Genomic DNA, 21,307 nt, shown 5'->3' with positions numbered 1-21,307 from the left:
AAGATGCCTGTGCGTGAGTTCTTTTAACGTGGGGTGGCCGCTGCACACCGGCAACCACACAGACTTAGCTGAACAAGGTCTTGGTCCAGTGGCAAGGGAGTCCAAGACAACTGGAGACCAGGCACAGCTCTATAAGCCTAATTGCCTACGGCGAAATGTTGGCCGCAAGCTCAGTGCCGAGTAGCACCTTTCATGGTAGATGGCCTGAGACTTGGTTGGGGGGCAGGCATTAGGAAGGTCACTTCCAAAGTTATTTTAAAAGTTAAAAGTCGATAAAAATTCCCAATTTGTTTAAAAAGTTGCTAAGAGTTGTTAAAAAGACTAAGATGTAGATCAATAATAGTTTATAAAAGTTTCCTCAATTGTTTAAAAGGGAAGAGTGATTAAACGTTTTTTTTTAAAAGAAGAATTAAAAGTCGATTAAAAAGTTTAAGGTGCAGGAGGTAGAAATGGACCGGTGCAGGGGACCCTTTGATAAAAATTCACAATTTATTTTCAAAGTTTCTAAAGGTTGTTAAAAAGTCAGTGACGTAGGCCAATAATAGATGTTTAAAAGTATTTTGATTAAAAGTCCAAAATGTAAGTTTTAAAAGTTCTCCCAAATTGTTTAAAAAGTTTAGAAGGTGATTAAAAGTTTAAAAATGGATTAAAAGTTAGAGTCGCTGAACGCCGGCCTTGGAGTCCCTTCGACCGGTTTAGCATTGGCCCCGGAGACCCTTTGGCCGGTTCAACGTCCGCCCCGAGTCTGTCAGCACAACGAACAGTTGGTGTGCGACCACAGGGACAGACATGGGCAGGTGTGGAGTCCGTTCGACCTGGGATAGGTCCGGGCTGGTCCCTTCCACCCGGGGTTGCAGTGGGCCGGTGTAGAGTCCTTTCGGCCCAGGATGGGTATGGGCCGGTGCAGAGTCCTTTCGGCCCAGGGTTGCAGCGGGCCGGTGCAAAGGGAACAGCACTGAGGAATTACAAGCACAAGGGAAATGGGGATAGTGCGGGAAAGTGGAGTTGCAGTGGAAGATCAGCCGGGATCTCATTGAGTGGAGGAGCAAACTCAAGAGGCCGAATGACCTACTGCTGTTCCTATTTCTTATGTTCTACGATGATTTTTGTTTGACATGCTCCCTCTTTTTTGTTTCCGTAGCTTTGTATGAAAAGTCCTGTGAAGCGTACAGGCACAAAGGGCGCATGTCCGACTTCTTCTCCATTGATCCGGATGGCAGCGGCTCACTGAACCCCCTGCTGGTGTACTGTAACATGACAGGTGAGCTGACACCTTTTAACTTTAATCCAACCAAAACCTATCTATCGTAACAAGATTTGTAATGCTGATAATGGTTCATCATTTGACTGTTTGAAATATATGCATATCCAAAATACCAGAAAAGAGCTACAAATTGTAGCTACAAATAGTTATTGGTCTCGGAACCAATTTGTCGTATGCCTGTGTTAGTTGTTAAAAAAAGAGATTGAAAGGTCCTTTAGTGCTGTGTGTAAAGATAATATATGCCACACTTTACTCTGAGCATCAAATGAGGTATATCATGTGTCTAACATGCACTTCCTGTTTATCGTGATTACTTCCTGTCTCACGATTTCGACGCTGTAATGTATTTGCTTCATGGGTTCTTGCTTCAGAATTCATAGCAACACATTGCTATTAAGAACTAGTTGGTTAATTAGCAAAAGGTTCAACAATCACACTACATGTTACCAGTTCATCCACCAGGCTCACAACCACTTGCCTCATCGCGGATCCCCCGAATGCAATAGTAAGGAAGGACATTAGCTTGGATGATGTAGAATCTGTATGGGTGGAGCTACGGAATACCAAAGGCAGAAAACGCTAGTGGGAGTTGTGTCCAGGGAGTGGAGTAAAATAAAATGGGGAAAGTGGCTCAACCGTGGCTAACAAGGAAAATTAAGGATAGTGTTGAATTCAAGGAGGAGGCATATAAATTGGTCAGAAAAAGCAGCAAACCTGAGGACGAGGAGAAATTTAGGATTCAGCAGAGGAGGACTAAGCGTTTAATTAGGAGGGGGGAAATAGAGTATGAGAGGAAGCTTGCTGGGAACATAAAAACTGACTGCAAAAGCTTCTATAGACATGTGAAGAGAAAAAGATTAGTGAAAACAAACATAGGTCCCTTGCAGTCAGATTAGGGTGAATTTAGACTGGGGAACAAAGAAATGGCAGACCAGTTAAACAGATACTTTGGTTCGGTTTTCACGAAGGAAGACACAAATAACCTTTTGGAAATACTAGGGGACCGAGGGTCTAGTAAGAAGGAGGAACTGAAGGATATCCTTATAAAACGGGAAATTGTGTTAGGGAAATTGATGGGATTGAAGGCCAACAAATCCCCGGGGCCTGATAGTCTGCATCCTAGAGTACTTAAGGAAGTAGCCATAGAAATAGTGGAAGCATTGGTGATCATTTTATAACAGTCTATTGATTCTGGATCAGTTCCTATGGACTGAAATGTAGCTAATGTAACACCACTGTTTAAAAAAGGAGGGAGAAAAAAAAACGGGTAATTATAGACCGGTTAGCCTGACATCAGTAGTGGGGAAAATGTTGGAATCAATTATTAAAGATTAAATAGCAGCGCATTTGGAAAGCAGTGACAGGATCGGTCCAAGTAAGCATGGATTTATGAAAGGGAAATCATGCTTGACAAATCTTCTGGAATTTTTTGAGTGTAAAGTCCTTACTCTATAGCCTGAAACCATTCTGGGGACAAGGTCACTCTGTGACCTGAACTCTTTATTCACAGGACTCCAAAGACGATGACCCTGTGCGGGACCTCCCTTTTTATACCTGTGTGATCTGGTAAGGTGTGTCTTCCACAAGTTCACCCCTTGTGGTCAAGGTGTGCATCTAGGTTGAGTGTATACAGTAATACAGTGGTGTTACATTGTGGTTACATCACCTTCCCCCGCAAAGTCTTATTGGGATCATAGGTTTAGTCTTTCAGGTGGTCTACGCTCCCTCGTGGAGCGCCGCAGTTGGGGCTCTGGTTGTTGGACACTAACGTGAGTGTCTGTCACCTGTGGTGATTCCGGCCTGTCCGGGCTGACCGCAGGGACTCTGCATTCTTCTGATTGCTCTTGTTGCTCGTTCACTGGCGGTGTTGTGAGCTCCATCTCATGGTCTTCTTCAGGTTCCTCCGTGTCGATGCTGAACCTATTTTTTACTTGGTCCAGATGCTTACGGCATATCTGACCATTGTTGAGTTTTACCATGATGACCCTATTCCTCTCTTTGTCAATCACAGTGCCCTCAAGCCATTTGGGCCCAATGGTGTGATTGAGGACGAATACAGGATCATTTATTTCTATACATCTCCCCCTCGAATTACAGTCATGGTACACGTTTGTGACTTGCGCTTGCCCTCAACTATGTTGGTCAGGACTGGGTGAATGAGGGACAACCGAGTTTTGAGTGTCCGTTTCATTAGTAGCTCTGCGGGCGGGACTCCCGTGAGCGAGTGCGGTCGGGATCTATAGGCCAGCAGGAGACGCGATAGGCAGCATTGTAGGGAGGGTCCTTGAATCCTGAGCATACCTTGGAGGCCGGCATGAACGGCACAGTTCTGACGTGGTTGATGCCATTGCCCGACATAAATTCTCGGAATTCGTAGCTTGTGAAACATGGGCCATTATCATTAACCAGAATATCCGGCAAGCCATGGGTTGCAAAGATCGCATGTAGGCTTTCCACGGTGGTGGATGACGTGCATGAATTCAGAATGATGCACTCGATCCATTTCGAGTATGCATCTACCACAATAAGGAACATCTTACCCATGAATGGGCCCGCGTAGTCAACATGAATGCGTGACCATGGCCTAGTGGGCCAGGGCCATGGGCTGAGCGGGGCCTCCCTGGGGGCATTACCCAGCTGGGCACACGGCGTGCACCTGCGAACACAGTGTTCCAGGTCTGAATCAGTTCCAGGCCACCAAACGTGTGACCAGGCCATGGCCTTCATCAGCACAATGCCTGGGTGCTCGTTATGGAGTTCCCTGATGAATGTCTCCCTGCCCTTCTGGGGCATAACTACCTGGATGCCCCATAGTAGGCAGTCGGCTTGGATGGAGAGCTCATCCATCCGTCTGTGGAACGGCCTGACCTCCTCAGGGCATACTCCGTGTGCGGGCGCCCAATCCCCAGTCAGGACACATTTCTTAATCAGGGATAGGAGGGAATCTCTGTTTGTCCAGATTTTGATCTGGCGGGCTGTGATGGGGGAGCCTGCTCTGTCAAAGGCATCGACAGCCATGACCATCTCGCGCTTTGCTCCGCTGCCCCCTCAGTGGTGGCCAGTGGAAGCCTGATGAGCGCGTCAGCGCAATTTTCAGTGCCGGGCCGATGCCAGATGGAGTAGTCATAAGCAACCAGCGTGAGAGCCCATCGATGAATGCGAGCTGATGCATTGGCATTGATAGCCTTGCTGTCTGACAACAGGGATGTTAATGGCTTGTGGTCTGTCTCTAATTCAAACTTCCTACCAAAGAGGTACTGATGCATTTTTTTTTTACACCATAGACACATGCAAACGCTTCCTTCTCGACCATCCTATATCTCCGTTCTGCTTGAGAGAGCGACCTGGAGGCATCAGCTACAGATTGTAGTTGACCCTCAGCATTACCCTGCTGCAACACGCACCCAACCCCATAGGATGATGCATCACATGTCAGAACCAACTTTTTACAGGGGTCATACACGGTCAACAACTTGTTTGAACAAAGTAGGTTTCGTGCCCGATCAAAAGCCCGTTCCTGACAGTCCCCCCAAAACCAATTGCAACCCTTACGCAGGAGCACATGTAGTGGCTCAAATAACGTGCTCTAGTTCGGCAGAAAGTTCCCGAAATAGTTCAACAGTCCCAGGAAAGAACGCAACTCCGATGTGTTGCAGGGCCTGGGTGCTCATCGAATTGCCTCTGTTTTAGATTCGGTGGGCCAAATCCCATCTGCAGCAACCCTCCTGCCCAGAAACTCAACCTCAGGAGTTAAGAACACACATTTAGACTTCTTGAGTCGCAGGCCTACCCGGTCTAGTCTACGTAGCACCTCCTCCAGGTTATGGAGGTGTTCCTCGGTGTCTCGACCCGTGATGATGATGTCGTGTTGGAATACGATCGTTCCAGGAATGGATTTAAGCAGGCTTTCCATGTTTCATTGAAAAATCGCGGCCGCTGATCGAATGCCAAACGGGTATCTGTTATAAACTAACAGTCCCTTGTGCGTGGTGATGGTGGTCAGTAGTTTAGATTCGTCGGCCAGTTCCTGGGTCATATCGGCTGAAGCGAGGTCCAACTTGGTGAACAGCTTGCCGCCTGCCAGCGTGGCGAAGAGGTCCTCCGCTCTCGGGAGTGGGTATTGATCTTGTAGGGACACCCGATTGATGGTGGCCTTGTAGTCGCCACAGATCCTGACAGAGCCATCCGCTTTTAGGACGGGAACGATGGGGCTCGCCCAGTCGCTGAATTCAACAGGCGAGATGATGCCCTCTCTCAACAGCCGGTCCAATTCGCCCTTGATCTTTTCCCGCATCACATGGCACCGCTCTGGCTTTGTGGTGCACTGCCTTGGCGTCCGGAGTGATGTGTATCACTACTTTAGTGCCTTTGAAAGTCTTGACGCCAGGTGGGAATGGTGAATCGAATTGTTGTCGGACTTTGAGCACGAACTTCGCTCCACAGATGACATTGCGTGAACATTCCCCCGTTTCCAGTTCATCTCGGCTAACCAGCTCCTCCCCAACAGTGCGGGACAATTGCCTGGAACAATCCAGAGTGGCAGCCGATTCACTAACCCATTGTGTGTGACAGCCAACATTGCACTGCCTAGCACCGGAACGATTTCTTTAGTGTAAGTCCGTAATTGTGTCTCAATACGTGCTAATTTTGGTCGACTGGCTTTAAGTGGCCATAGCTTCTCAAATTGCTGAACACCCATGAATGACTGGCTGGCCCCAGTGTCCAGCTCCATGCGTACAGGGATACCGTTTAATAAAACCCTCATCATCATTGGTGGCGTTCTGGTGTATGAACTGTGAATATTCGCCACATGGACCCGCTGAACCTCGGCATCCATCGATTTGCCCAAAAGTCATCCTGCCTCAAAGAACCCTCTTCTGGTCCATCCGCCTCATATATTAGTCTGGTTGCAGACTTCCTGCACATAAAGCTAAGTGGCCACTGAGATTGCAGATACTGCAGACAAACTGTTGAAATCTGCAAGATCTAGCTGAGTGTTTACCCCCACACCTCCAGCATGAGTTAAAGTTTCCATTGTTGGGAACAAAGGGACTATGGCCAGGCATTCCGCGCTGTCTGTCCCTTTGACTGCTCTTAAGTACCCTATTAGTGGGTGTCAATGTCCCCATCCCGGGCCGCATTGTGCACTGTGATGGCGTGAATGTCCGTTCAGCCTGCCATTGTCTCTGTTGAAGTCCTACTCTGGGGTCTATTGCTGCCTGGGGGGTGTCGGACTGCTCCTGCCTGCCTGCGGGGCACTGAGTCGCATTGATGATGTTGACTCGCTAATCCATCGCCGCATTAGAGGCAGCATTGCCTGCGTATATTATTTTCGTCTCTTCCTCCCCCGCCATGAAAGTTTGAGCCATCAACACCGTCGCTTCCAAGGTCAAATCCTTGTTCTCAATTAATTTGCGGAAAATTCCCGCATGACCGATGCCCTCGATAAGGAAGTCCCTTAGCATCTCCCCGCTGCAGATGACTGTGAAGTTACAGAGCTGGCCAAATGCCGGAGGTCCGCTATGAAGTCCAGTATGCTTTGTCCTTCACGACGTCGGTGGGTGTACAATCTGTGTCAGGCCATATGTATGCTACTCGCCGGTTTGAGGTGCTCCCCGATCAATTTGCTGAGTTCTTCAAAGGTTTAGTCCGCCAGCTTTTTGGGTGCTAGTAAGTCGTTCATGAGCGCGTAAGTCTTTGGTCTGCAGTTGGTCAAAAGCTGAGCCCTTCGCTTGTCGGCCGATGCATCCCCTAAGCCATTCTTTCATAACGAAACTTTGCTGAAGCCTCTCGACAAAATCGTCCCAGTCTTTCTTCCCCAACACAGTACCGTTCCTCTGTGCTACTGGTGGCCATTCTCGTGGGCCGTGAATTCCCGTTTCTCGTCGCCAATGTAAAGTCCTAACTCTACAGCATGAAACCACACGAGGCACATTCTGGGGACAAGGTCAGTCTGTGACCTTAACTCTTTATCCTCAGGACTCCAAAGACAATGACTGTGTGTGGGACCTCCATTTTTATACCTGTGTGATCAGGTAAGGAGTGTCTCCCATACGTTCACCCCTTGTGGTCAAGGTGTGCATCTAGGTTGAGTGTATATAGTAATACAGTGGTGTTACATTGTGGTTACATACATGACATTGAGGATATAACTTGTAGAGTGGACAAGGGAGAACCAGTGGATGTGGTATATTTGGACTTTCAAAAGGCTTTTGACAAGGTCCCACATAAGAGTTTGGGGTGCAAAATCAAAGCATATGTTATTGGGGGTAATGTACTGACGTGGATAGAGTACTGGTTGGCAGACAAAAAGCAGAGAATCGGGATAAACGGGTCCTTTTCAGAATGGCAGGCAGTGACTAATGGGGTGCCTCAGGACTCAGTGCTGGGACCCCAGCTCTTTACAATATACATTAGTGATGGAATTGAGTGTAATATCTCCAAGTTTGCAGATGACACTAGCTGTGTGGCGGTGTGAGCTATGAGGAGGACACTAAAAGGCTGCTGGGTAACTTGGACAGCTTAGGTGAGTGGGCAACTGCATGGCTGATGCAGTATAATGTGGATAAATTTGAGGTTATCCACTTTGGTGGCAAAAAACAAGAAGGCAGAATATTATCTGAATGGCGACAGATTAGGAAAGGGGGAGGTGCAATGAGACCTGGGGGTCATGGTTCATCAGTCATTGAAAGTTGGCATGCAGGTACAGCAGGCGGTGAAGAAAGCAAATGACATATTGGCCTTCATAGCTAGGGGTTTTGAGTATAGGAGCAGGGAGGTCTTACTGCAGTTGTACAGGGTCTTGGTGAGGCCTCATCTGGAATATTGTGTTCAGTTTTGGTTTCCTAATCTGAGGAAGGACGTTCTTGCTATTGAGGGAGTGCAGCAAAGGTTCACCAGACTGATTCCCGGGATGGCGGGATTGACCTATGAGGAGAGACTGGATCAACTAGGCCTTGTTTCACTGGAGTTTAGAAGGATGAGAATGGATCTCATAGAAACTTAAAAGATTCTGACGGGACTGGACAGGTTAGATGTGGGAAGAATGTTCCCGATGATGGGGAACTCCAGAACCAGGGGACACAGTCTTAGGATAAGGGGTAGGCCAATTAGGACTGAGATGAGGAGAACGTCTTCACTCAGAGAATTGTTAACCTGTGGAATTCCCTATCGCAGAGAGTTGTTGATGCCAGTTCATTGGATATAGTCAAGAGGGAGTTAGATATGGCCTTTACGGCTAAAGTGATCAAGGGGTATGTAGAGAAAGCATTAAAGGGGTACTGAGGGAATGATCAGCCATGATCTTAGTGAATGGTGGTGCAGGCTCAAAGGGCCAAGTGGCCTACTCCTGCACCTATTTTCTATGTTTCTATGTTTCTATGTAACCCAACTGGCTGGGGTTTTATTGAGTCTTGTGAACATCACGTGACTGGCTAAGCCACTTCCATCTCAACAGATCAACAAACCTGTGAGCATACATTACAGTCACCACCGGATAACACCTAGAATTCCTTCGAAACTGCTTTCGGTACTTGACGTTATTTTCCTTGCAGGCCTCCCACAGCTAGGTGGCACTGCTGCCTCACCAACAGCAGCACCCAGCTCCACCCATTGGCAGCTCTCCATGCTCCTGCTTGCCACGATTTTGGCTGCTCCCCCACCAGGTTGCGGGTTCTCACCCGGCTCGGCTAGCCCTGCCGAACTCCACAGTTGCCCCGCTGATCCCAGTACTGCCCTTCCTTCCTCTCCTATCCTTGACCGCCCCATGCCGGCCAAAAGATCCCATGGCACTATTTCGAAAAAGAGCAGGGGAGTTATTTCCAGGTGTCCTGGCCAATATTTATCACTTCATCAACATAACAAAAACAGGTTATCTGGTCGTTATTCACATAAGGGAGTAAAGGGTTATGGGGAGCGGGCAGGGTTGTGGAGCTGAGTCCATGATCAGATCAGACATGATCTTATTGAATGGCGGAGCAGGCTCGAGGGACCAAATGGCCTATTCTTACACCTATTTCTTATGTTCTTATTGTTGCTTGCGGAAGATGCGGTGCGCAAATTGGCTACTGCATTTCCCACATTACAACAGTGACTGCACTCCAAAAGTACTTCATTGGCTGAAAAGCACTAAGATGTCCGGTGGTCATGAAAGGCACTATATAAATGCAAGTTCTTTCTTTCTTTTTTTCTTTAACATTCACATGCAGGCAGTGACCAGGAGCATAAGCTCTTTCTAATTTCCTCCTCTTCCCCCACAACCAAACCCGCTCCACCCCCAAATCCCTCCATCCTTTTCTCCAGGATAGCATACATATTCCATTAGAATACTGCATGCAGTTTTGGATTCCATATTTAAGAAAGGATATACGCTTTGGAGGCTGTTCAAAGAAGGTTCACTCGGTTGCTTCCGGAGATGAGGGGGTTGACATATGAGGAAAGGTTGAGTATGTTGGGCCTCTACTCATTGGAATTCAGAAGAATGAGAGGTGATCTTATCGAAACGTATAAGATTATAAGGGACTTGCCAGGGTGGATGAAGAGAGGATGTTTCCACTGATGGGGGAGACTAGAACTAGGAGGCATAATCTTAGGATAAGGGACCGCCCATTTAAAACTGAGATGAGAAGAAATTTATTTTCTTAGAGGGTTGTAAATCGATGGAATTCGCTGCCCCAGGGAGCTGTGGAAGCTGGGACATTGAATAAATTTAAGACAGAAATAGACAGTTTCTTAAACGATAAGGGGATAAGGGGTTATAGGGAGTGGGCGAGGAAGTGGACCCGAGTCCATGATCAGATCAGCCATGATCTTATTGAATGGCAGAGCAGGCTTGAGTGGCCGTATGGCCTGTTCCTATTTCTTATGTTCTTGTGTTAAAGCTTTGGAGTAAACTGATGCCTTTAAGGGCCATCCGTTTGGCAAGGATCCTTGGATAGCTTTCTCTCTTAACTTTTACTGTCGGCTATTTTCCACGCATCAGTTGGTGAATGGTTTGATGGGAATGCTGCAGAACAGGAGCTTTTTTAGTATTTGCAGTTTCGGATGAAAACTCAGAATGAAACCATCAAAGAAATGACATCACAACACGTGATCGTTAAAGGCAGGTCAAAGAAAAATATTCATTTAACTGTGCACTGCTGGCTCTATTATCCAAACCAAGCTAAAATATATGCTCCCGCTCTAGTGATGGTACGATAATGTAAAAAAAAATCTTTATAGATTAATAGATAGATAAAAATATACTATTAAATGTAGTTCTTTTTAAAATAACAAAGCAACATTACATATCCATTTAAGTTCACCAATATAATTTCCTCTCCCACCCCACTTTCCTAAGACCTATAATCAATTTGAGACTCTTTTGTATGGCTGCACAGAAGGATGTGAACAGCCACAACAGTGGAGATTTAATCCAAATTATGTCTGAACCCTTTATATTTTCTCAATGAACATAATAAGCAGCAAGTGGGACATGCAATATCATATTATCTGAGTCTGGATTGCATTGCACACTTAGTGCTTACAGTGATGAACATGAAAAGCCCCCAATTATACCTTTTACACTGGGTCAAAGTGAAGGAAATCAATGAAACAGAAGAACTTGTATTTGGGCAGTGCATTTCACCAGATGTCCCAAAGCACTTTACAGCCAATTAAGTTCTTTAGAAGTGTAGTCACTGTTGTAATCATGGCAGCCAAATTGCACACAGCAAAGTCCCACAAACAAATGTGATAATGACCAGAAAATCTGTTTCTGTTATGCTGATTGAGGGATAAGTATTGGTCAGGATATCTTCTCTGCTCTTCTTTGAAATAGTGCCACGGGATCATTTGTGTTCACCTGAGAGGGCAGACAGGGCCTCAGTTTAACGTTTCTTCCTAAAGTCAGCACCCTCAGCACTGCACTGGAGTGTCAGCCTAGATTTATGTGCTTAACTTCCTGGAGTGGGATTTGAACCGACAACCTTCTGACTCAGGGGCAAGTGTGCTACCCACCTAGCCACGAGGGTTTTCCCACTTTTGACAGCTAGTGTCAGCATTGTTTATACCCGGTTCAGATTGGGTTGGGTATAACTGCCTTTCCTTACTCCCCAAAATGCAGTTCAGACTTATCCTTGGAACAGCATCTTCCACAATACTAAAGTAAACCTCTGTAATTTCCTATTCCCATCCTTACAGCCTTTCCTAGGGTTGTGTTTTCCTATGAGAATTTTGTTTGAATTTATTCTCGGGATATGGGCATTGCTGGCAAGGCAAGCATTTATTGCCCGTCCCTTGTTGCCCTGAGAAGGTGGCGATACATCTGAGGCCATGGGACTAGGATCACATATAGATCAGACTGGGTATGGATGGCCGCAATGTTCCCGTTCCTGGTCTTGCGGTCCCGCGCAGGCTGCTCATCGGGAAAAAACGTGCATTCGCGGAAATTTGAATGGGTTGCACAGCCAGCTAAAAGGGTCACGCAGCGAGAAAAAAAAGGACACACTGGACGGCAAGTTTCCTTATACTTCCTGACAACAATTCGAAATCTTCACGGTCTTACTTTAATTTTGATTTAGTTTTAAATACTGAATTCGGATTCTCAAACTTCCATGGTGGGATTGGAATTTACATTCTCTGGATTATCAGTCGAGGATGAGTCTGGATTATGGGTTCAGTAACATAACTCGCAATGCTATTGTACCCGAGTACAATAAAAAAACTACATATGAGTAAATGGGGCGGAAGATTGCGACAAAATGCTAATGGGCTGATCTCTACTTGGAACGTTTCACTACGTTAAAGGCGCCATATAAATACAATTTGATGTTGTTTTGATGTGAACATGTGTTTGGAAAGGAGAGCCAACCCCAAAATAGGAAAAACTGTTCTTTAAAGACTTATTAAAACAACATCAACCTGGTTTGCAAAAACCACCTCAACAACTTGTATTTGCATAGTTGTATTTACATAAATGTATTTGCATAAATGTATTTGCATGAATTTACATATGTGTATAACCCCTTTATCGTGGTAAAACGTCCCAAGGCAGTTCGCAGGAACGTTATCAAACAAAGTTTAAGACTGAGCCATATAAGAATATATTAGGACAGAGGTATGTTTTTGAGGACCTTCTTAAAAAAGGAGAGAGAGTTAGAGAGGCGGAGCGGTTGAGGGAGAGAATTCCAGAGCTTACAGCATTTTTTGGCTGTCTGGATTTTTCCATGTTTTCAGCCATTTGCACTGCAGGAACATGGGTCAAAGGACTTGCCTGCTACGCCCAGGCATCTTGGATTCAGAGGAGAGTGGAGGGATATGAAGGCAAATGCAGAGCCCTGCCGTGCACAGGCCACATCAAGAAAGATTTGGAGTGCACTGGCTCCTTCTTCCACCCCACAACACGTTGCCAGCCTCCGACTGGCACAGCTCGCTGTCAAAGCATCAGGGGAAACCTGCCTGCCTTGTGGTAATCGTGGAGCCAGAAATACTGCCAGGTCAAGGAGGCATCGCTGGGGCAACCAGAAGTCCCCATTCTGCTGCCAATCAGAAACGAAATCTTTCTTAAAAGGCAATCCCACATTGGCTTTTGGACACAAGAACTGTGTGAAATAAAAAGTAATATTTAAACATATATTTTGCATATCCACTTGATATCCGTATTAGACCATCATTTCAGGATTTGCAGCCCTTACGTGCGCATACGAGGTTCCTGATCAAAAGCATGAGAAAGGGCACTTCAGCCAAGTTCTGTCATCCAGTTAACCCCAATAGGCAATAGGGTACAGCAGGCTCCAACATACTGGTAGAAAATTTCATCAGGAACTTCTTTACGTTCCAAAACCTTTGGATTGAGCGAATCCTCTGACAGCCTATTATTTATGTTTCTTCTATTTCATTCCCTCCTCATCCTCCTTGTCCCAATTTCTCTCCTCTCCTGTGTGTGCTGACCCTTGCCGATGTACTGTCCTAGATTCTAGGAGGCCTCTCCAGTGTCTTTTTTTGTGTTAGCTGTGTCTCAGTGGGTAGCACACTCACCTCTGAGTCGAGTCAGGGGGCTGTGGGTTCAAGTCCCACTCCAGAGACTTGAGCACAAAAATCTAGACTGACACGCCAGTGCAGTGCTGAGGGAACGCTGCACTGTCAGAGGTGCTGTTTTTCAGATGAGATGTTCAACCGAGGCCCCGTCTGCTCTCTCAGGTGGATGTAAAAGATCCCGTGGCACTGTTTTGAAGAAGAGTAGGGGTGTTATCCCTGGTGTCCCGGGCAATATTTATCCCTCAATCAACATAACAAAAAAAATACAGATTATCTGGTCATTATCACATTGCTGTTTGTGGGACAAGTTGGCTGCCACGTTTCCTACATTACAAAACTGAGCACACTCCAAAAGTACTTCATTGGTTGTAAAGCAATTTGAGACATTCAGTGATTGTGAAAGGCGCTATGGAAATGTAAGTCTTTCTTTTCTGACTTATGTTTCCTTATTTGCTGAGGCTAATTGCGGCATCCCACCTTTGCCTCAGCACAAAGGTTACTCAGCACAAGAGCATAGACCGAGCCTGGTATCTCCCTGGCTGGTATGGCCCAATACCATACGGGATTGTTGCACTGGCTCACAGGATCAGCAGGAGACCATCGGTTCTGTTGCGTGAGGCTGTGATGAGAGGAAATGGCAGGAAGGGCAGTGAAATAAACAGAGCATATACATCCTTTTAGTTAACTCACGCACTCCTGAAGATCTTGACATGTTCAGAAGATATTTCTCCTAATTATTTCCAGAGTCTGCAGACTGTAGCTTGCTAGGTTCATTGGCTGATCAAACTTGATCAAATTCTCCTTGCTGCTGATTTAAAATAGGGTTGCCCCAGACAATTATCCAGCACCAAAGCTTTTTTCTTGTGATAATGTGTTTTTATGTGGAATGTAGTGAAAACTGACCACAGAAATTGTTGGAAAAAGGGACTGGGTGACAAGACTGAAAATTGTTAAGCAGCATTTGAAGTCATTTTTCTGCTCCATTTACTGGAGGTGAACATACTTTTTGAGCTTGTCATTGATGGCAAAGTCAGAGGCAGATATGTTGTAAAATTCTCATCCTTGTTTTCAAATCCCTCCATGGCCCCTCCCTGTCTGTGTAACCTCCTCCAGCCCGACAACCCTCCGAGATCTCTGCGCTCCTCCAATTCTGGTTTCTTGTCCATCCCCGATCTTAATCGCTTAATCGGTGGTGGCCGTGCCTTCAGCTGCCAAGGCCTAAGATCTGAGATTCCCTCCCTAAACCTCTCTCCCTCTCTCGCCTCCTTCCAAAACTCGGCTGCCCATGTCCTAATTTGCACCAAGTCCCACCACCCAACCATCGCCCTCTGTGCTCGCTGACCGACATTGACTCTCGGTTAAGCAACGTCTCAATTTCAAAATTCTCATCCTTTATTACAAACCCCTCCAAGGCCTCGCCCCTCCCTATCTCTGTAATCTCCTTCAGCCTCACAACCCCCCAAGATAGATTGCCTCATAACACTTCTGTGAAGTGCCATGGGAAGTTTAACTCTGTTAAAGGCGCTATATAAATAGAAGTTGCGGTTGTTAGGAGGCTTCTTGAAACATACCTCTTTCACCAAGCTGTTGATCACCTGTCCTAACATCTCCTTATGTGGTTCGGAGTCAAATTCAGTTTGATACCGCTTCTGTGAAGCGCCTTGGGCTGAGGGCCCGGGGCAGCATGGGCCAAAATGTCTGCGATATGTGTGCGTGCTAGGTCCATGCAGCAGAGCAGGTCTCCAGTCATCCTGGTTAACCCTTGCCACTGGATAAAGGCCAAGCTCAGTCAAGCCCGTGTGGTGGCTGATGTGCAACGGTCACCACACGTTAAAAAAATCCATGCACAGGCATCTTCCACCCCCTTCAATTGGAGTTCAGGACTGGAACATCGGGTCCTTCATTGAAACATCTCTGAACACGTGTGGAAGCAAGTCATCCTCGTTCGAGGGACCGCCTATGATAATGATGATGATGGGACATTTTACTACATTACAGGCGCTATATCAATGCTATATGAAGCTGAAACTCTTGAGGCCACTGCTTACCTTTCCGACGATAAAAGTGTTGACATTCAGCTCTCACAGAGAATGCTGCTGAGGCAACGTCATGTTCGCAGCCGCAGCTAGGTTTGCAATTGGAGCCTCAAATGCCATCGTGCAAAGAGATCCAAAGCACAGTGGACATGTCTTTCGTGGGCTGATATTAGTCAGATTGGCCTGAAGGAAATCTCCTGCTCTTTCACGGTTTGAAAGATAAATTGTATTTCACAAGCTGAAATCAATCTCGGGGTTATTTTCAGATAGACAAATTGTTGGAATTTAACTATCCTAAGCAAATCAATCTGGAATTAAATTTGTAATAAAGATATGCTTGAGGTACATCATTTTATTTGATGTTTACCGCAAAACTTAGCAATCTTAAGTCCAACTTGTAAGTATATCAGTGAATGGAATCACATCCCTACAGTACAACAGTGACTACAGTTCAAAAGTACTTAATTGGCTGTAAATCACTTTGCTACATCCTGAGGCCATGAAAGGCACTATATAAATGCAAGTCTTAATATGCATTTAAATTATGAGGGGCCTAGATATAGTGGATAGAAAGGGCCTATTTCCCTCAGCAGAGGGGTCAACAACCAGGGGACATAAATTTAAAGTAATAGATAGAAGGTTTAGAGGGGTTTTGAGTGGAAATTTCTTCATGCAGAGGATTGTGGGGGTCTGGAACTCACTGCCTGAAAGGGGGGAAGAGGCAGAAACCTTCACCACATTTAAAAAGAACTTGGATGTGCACATGAAGTGCCATAACCTGCAGGGTTATGGACCTAGAGCTGGAGAGTGGGATTAGGCTGGACAGCCTCTTGTTGACTAGCATGGAATGATGGGCCAAAATGGCCTCTTACATCAGAACATTAAAACATAAGAAATAGAAGCAGGAGCAGTGCCATACGGCCCCTCGAGCCTGCTCCGCCATTTAATATGATCATGGTTGATCCGATCATGGACTCAGGTCCACTTCCCTGCCTGCTCCCCATAATGCCTTATTCCCATATCGGTTAAGAAACTGTCTATTTCTGTCTTAAGTTTATTCAATGTCCCAGCTTCCACAACTCTCTGAGGCAGCGAATTCCACAGATTTACAACCCTCTGAGAGAAATTCCTCCTCATCTCAGTTTTAAATGGGCGGCCCCTTATTCTAAGATCATGCCCTCTCTGATATATTCGCAGAGCACAAGCACATAACACAGCGTTCTAACATGGCAGGCAGCTCTCGGAATTCTCCGGAACCTGCTGCTTCTGTTTAATGATTAACTCTGTAGTTGCAGTACACAATACATCCACATCCACAGTGTGGAGCTACAAACATTACAAGCCTAAAGACATTACACTTCTCCCTCCTTAATGAAGAAGTTATTATAACAACATCATATATAACTTGCATGTTTATACATAACACAGGATATAGACTTATTTTTACAATATTTACAAATTTAACTTAACCACTTGTTTTCTGTTTCGAAGAGGATACCTTCGCTCTCGAACAGAACCTTCCAAACATGGTGTCAAATTTAAACTCATTCAAGCTCATCCTGAGGAACATTTTCCTCCAAGGAATTTCCTTGATTTTCATTTGCTCTCACTCTAACTTCAGGCTGTTTGTTTTCCTGACTCGGACTCAGATTAAATTCTGATTTTCTCTTGGATTTGTTTCCAGTACATTAGATGTAGGATTTGCTACTGGTATATCAAAACTATCTGATGAGTCAGAAATAATTAAATCATCCCCACCTTCAACTCCTTCCATGTCTGTAAGTAAAATATGATCAATATGAACAAACCTAACCTGTCCATTACCAAACATCTTGATCAAATATGTGCGAGGACCACATATCCTCACGACTCTTCCTAGTAACCACTTTAACCACTTATGGTTCTTCACTCTCACCTTCTGGTTTAATTTCACACTTCTTTCTTTTACTCTACCTCTATCATGATTCTCTTTCTGTCTTAATTGTGTCTCTTCTACGGACTGTGCCAAATTTGGTTTTAACAACGAGAATCTAGTTCATGGTTGTCGTTTGAGAAACAACTCTGCTGGTGTTCTACCAGTCGTTGTGTGAGGTGTATTACGATATGTAATTAGAAAATTAGCCAATTTGAGATCCAATGACAGCTGTTGTTTCTTTGGATATTGATCTAATATTTGTTTTATGAAGGTACGTTTTACAATTTGTACAGTGCGCTCTGTTGCACCATTCAAAGCAGAGTGGTACGGTAGAACCTTGGTATGTTTCACACCATTTTTGCTCGTGAATTGTGCAAATTCTTCGGAATGAAATTGTGGTCCATTATCCGAAACAATTTCTTCTGGGAGGCCAAATTAAGAAAATAAACTTTGCAAAATGTCTAATGTCCTTCTAGCTCAGCAAAATCAATATGTAGCCTTTGCCACACCCTGGGAGGCCATTTCCATGGCTGTAATGGTACTGATGGTGGTTGCTTGCTTACCAATTGATATGTCGTACACTGACTCACGATGTACTCTATATCTTTATCAGGACGTGGCCACCATAAATAACTGCATGCAAAACTCTTGGTCAAGCACATTCCCAGGTGCTGGTCATGGAGACCTCCTTATAATTTGGACCTAAATTTATTTGGTATAACAACTTTTGCACCACACATAATACAATCTTTATCGACTGATAATTCATTTCTATGAATGAAGGATGGGTGAATATTTTGTCTGTTACATGGTTTGACCATCCATTGGTAATATAATCATACACTTTTGACATCACTGGGTCACGTTTGGTTGCTCTACCAATATCTTCAGTTGTGACTGGCAGTTCATCAATATATGAAAAATAGAATACTTCTTCCCTATCGGGTGTAACTTGTGATGGGGAAGGCAATCTAGACATTGCATCAGCATTACTGTGATCAGCTGATCATCTGTATTCAATATCATATATATATGCTGACAAAATCAAAGCCCATCTCTGCATTCGGGCTGCAGCTAATATTGGAACTGGGGACTTTGGATGGAGGATTGCTGTTAGGGGCTTATGGTCCATAACGATGGTAAACTTACCATACAAGTATTTGTGAAACTTCTTGACCCCAAAAATTAATGCCAAAGCTTCCCTTTCGATTTGCACATAATTACTCTCACTGGCACTGAAAGTGCGAAAAGCAAAAGCACTTGGTCTCTCCTCCCCACTTCGTGATACAGGAGAGATCACTGCTCCAACTCCATACGGAGAGGCATCACATGCTCGCTTAATCTCCTTAGATATGTCATAGTGAACTAACAATGTGCTCTCTGCCAAGTTGCTTTTACACTCCTTGAATTCTGTATCACATTATTTTGACCACTTCCAATGGACCTGTTTTTTCAATAGTTCATTTAGTGGATGTAATACTGTAGCCAAATTTGGTAGGAACTTCCCATAATAGTTCAAAAGACCCAAGAATGAATGACGTTCAGTGACATGCCTGGGAGTGGGTGCATTTCTGATTGCATCCAGCTTTACCATGGTTGGATGTAAACCATCTTTGTCTACTCTGTACCCTAAGTACTCCACTGAGTTTTGAAATAACTCACACTTACAAGCAGACACGTGTACTCTGTGCTTCTCTAGCCATTTGAGGACTTCATTCAATATGTTATTATGAATTTGCCTATTTGGTGCTGAAATTAATATGTCATCTAAATAACATACTACCCCTTCAATACCTTTCAAAATCTGGTTCATCGCTCCTTTGAATATGGCAGGGGCAGAAGAAACTCTAAATGGTAGCCTATTAAATTGATATAGACCTAGATGAGTATTTATAGTCAAACATGACTTGGACTCCTCATTTAGTTCAAGCTGTAAGTAGGCATTCTTAAGATCCAGTTTTGAGAAGATCTGATCATCTGTCAGTGTTGTGAACAAATCTTCTATATTTGGCAATGTATTGGGGACATTACCCTCTAGAACCTGGTTTATGGTTACTTTATAATCACAACACAATCTTACCTTACCATCAGACTTAGGTACAACACCAATGAATGTAGCCCAATTACATCGATCTCTCTTAGAAATAATGTTCTCAGTCTCTAGTCTTTTGAGTTCTTGCTCAACTTTCTCCTTGAGAGCATATGGCATGGAACGTAGCTTACAGTAAACCGATCTGGCGTCCTTCTGTACCCTGACCCTCGGCTTGAAGCCTTGGATTGGACTGCCCGTTTCGCAGAACACCTTTGGATACCACTTGATAACATCATCCGTTGATGCAAATCTCGCTTCCACATGGAAAATCTCACTCTAGTCCAGCTTCAGTGAGCTCAACCAATTTCTTCCTAGTAAGGCAGGCTTGTCTCCTTTCACTACTATTAGAGGCAAGTTCTGAAATTGATCTTTGTATTTCACCAGTACGGTGATACGACCCACCGCAGGAATTTTCTCTCCCGAGTAGCCTCGCAGCTTTATCTTGGATTTCTCCAATGGGAAATCATGCAATTTGTCAAGATATAGCGACTCCGGTACTACACTCATGGATGCACCAGTGTCGAGTTCCATTGGTATCTTGAATCCCGCAACATCTATGTGGATACTCACACTTTTCGAATTGCTGTCCGTTAAACTCGTGCTCCTGATGACATGTAACTCTAACATCTCCTCGTCCTGTTGTTGTTCTTCCATGCTATGTAGTCTCTGGGGATTTCTACTCATAGCTATGAGTTCAGTGTTCAAAGCTTTGAAAGCTGGTTTACTCTTCAGTCGGCATATCTTCACAAGATGCCCAGTCTTTCTGCAGAAGAAACAGTCTGCCTTTACATATGGACAACTTTGAGCAATGTGTTGTCCCAGGCACCCATAGCATGACTTCGATGCTCTGTTAGAATTTCCAGTTTCTGAGACTTTGGGCCCCCACCGCATTTTAATTTGAATCTGCAGACGATTCACCTCAGTTGACTGACGGCCATAATTATTATTTAATTCTCTGGAATATTGATCGGCCATGCCCATTGACCCCGCTGTCTGACAATCAATCTCAAAAGTCAAGTCATCCGTCGTCAATAACTTTCTTCTGATCGCATCATTTTTCATCCCACAAACAAAACGATCTCGCAATGCTCGGTTTTGAAAGTTTCCGAAATTACAGTGAATAGATAGCTTTTTTAATGCTACAATGTAATCACTGATAATTACATCAGCCTTTTGATTTCATATCCCGAAACAATAGCTTTCAGCAATTTCAACGATTTGGTGTTGTAGTGCTGCTCCAGCTTCGTTAAAATCTCATTAAGCATTGTGTCCTTTGGCTTGTCAGGCACAAGCAGATTTACCAGCGTTGCATACAATGCCGGACCCGCCTCCGATAAGAAAATCGCTCTCTTACATTCCAATATCGCCCCGTTCTGGACTGCATTGTCTGGAACTTCGATGATGTTATTTGCAGTGAAATACATTTTTAGCCGATCCACATACGCTTTAAAACGTTCCCAGTCATGTCTATATTCACCCAAATATCCCATTACACCTGCGCGTGCTGCCATTTTAAACTCTGCAGTATCTAGTGTGCTTGTTTTTTACCTCAGATTTTTTAGCTATTTCCAAAGACAGAATCTTTCAAAGTCTCTCTGTCGGCTGGCTGAAACCTTCATGAACAAAATTTCAGCTTTAAATCATCCGAAAATCCGATCTCACCACCAAAAGTGATATATTCACAGAGCACAAGCACACAACACAGCTTTCTAACATGACAGGCATCTCTCGGAAGTCTCCGGAACCTGCTGCTTGTGTTTAATTATTACCTCTGTAGTTGCAGTACACAATACATCCACATCCATAGTGTGGAGCTATAAACATTACAAGCAGACAGACATTACACCCTCTAGTTCTAGTCTCCCCTATCATTGGAACCATCCTCTCTGCATCCACCTTGTCAAGCCCCCTCATAATCTGATACGTTTCGATAAGATCACCTCTCATTCTTCTGAATTCCAATGAGCAGAGGCCCAACCTACTCA

The 21,307-nt window shown here is 44.7% G+C and overlaps 1 protein-coding gene across 1 annotated transcript in view; it reads left to right on the top strand.

Moving 5' to 3' along the window:
* The window catches only part of LOC139253715 (contactin-associated protein-like 5), a 1,602,302-nt gene that overhangs the window by 817,121 nt on the left and 763,874 nt on the right, over positions 1–21,307 (top strand). Inside the window, exon 13 of the mRNA XM_070873519.1 lies at positions 1,142–1,261. Within this exon, the coding sequence (XP_070729620.1) occupies positions 1,142–1,261 (120 nt within the window). The remainder of the gene's footprint in view (positions 1–1,141; positions 1,262–21,307) is intronic.

The sequence above is a fragment of the Pristiophorus japonicus genome, chromosome 3 (assembly GCF_044704955.1).
Source record: "Pristiophorus japonicus isolate sPriJap1 chromosome 3, sPriJap1.hap1, whole genome shotgun sequence".
NCBI classification, from domain to species: domain Eukaryota; kingdom Metazoa; phylum Chordata; class Chondrichthyes; family Pristiophoridae; genus Pristiophorus; species Pristiophorus japonicus.
The sequence above is the reverse complement of the archived record's forward strand: the minus strand, read 5'-3'. Positions and strand labels throughout refer to the sequence as shown.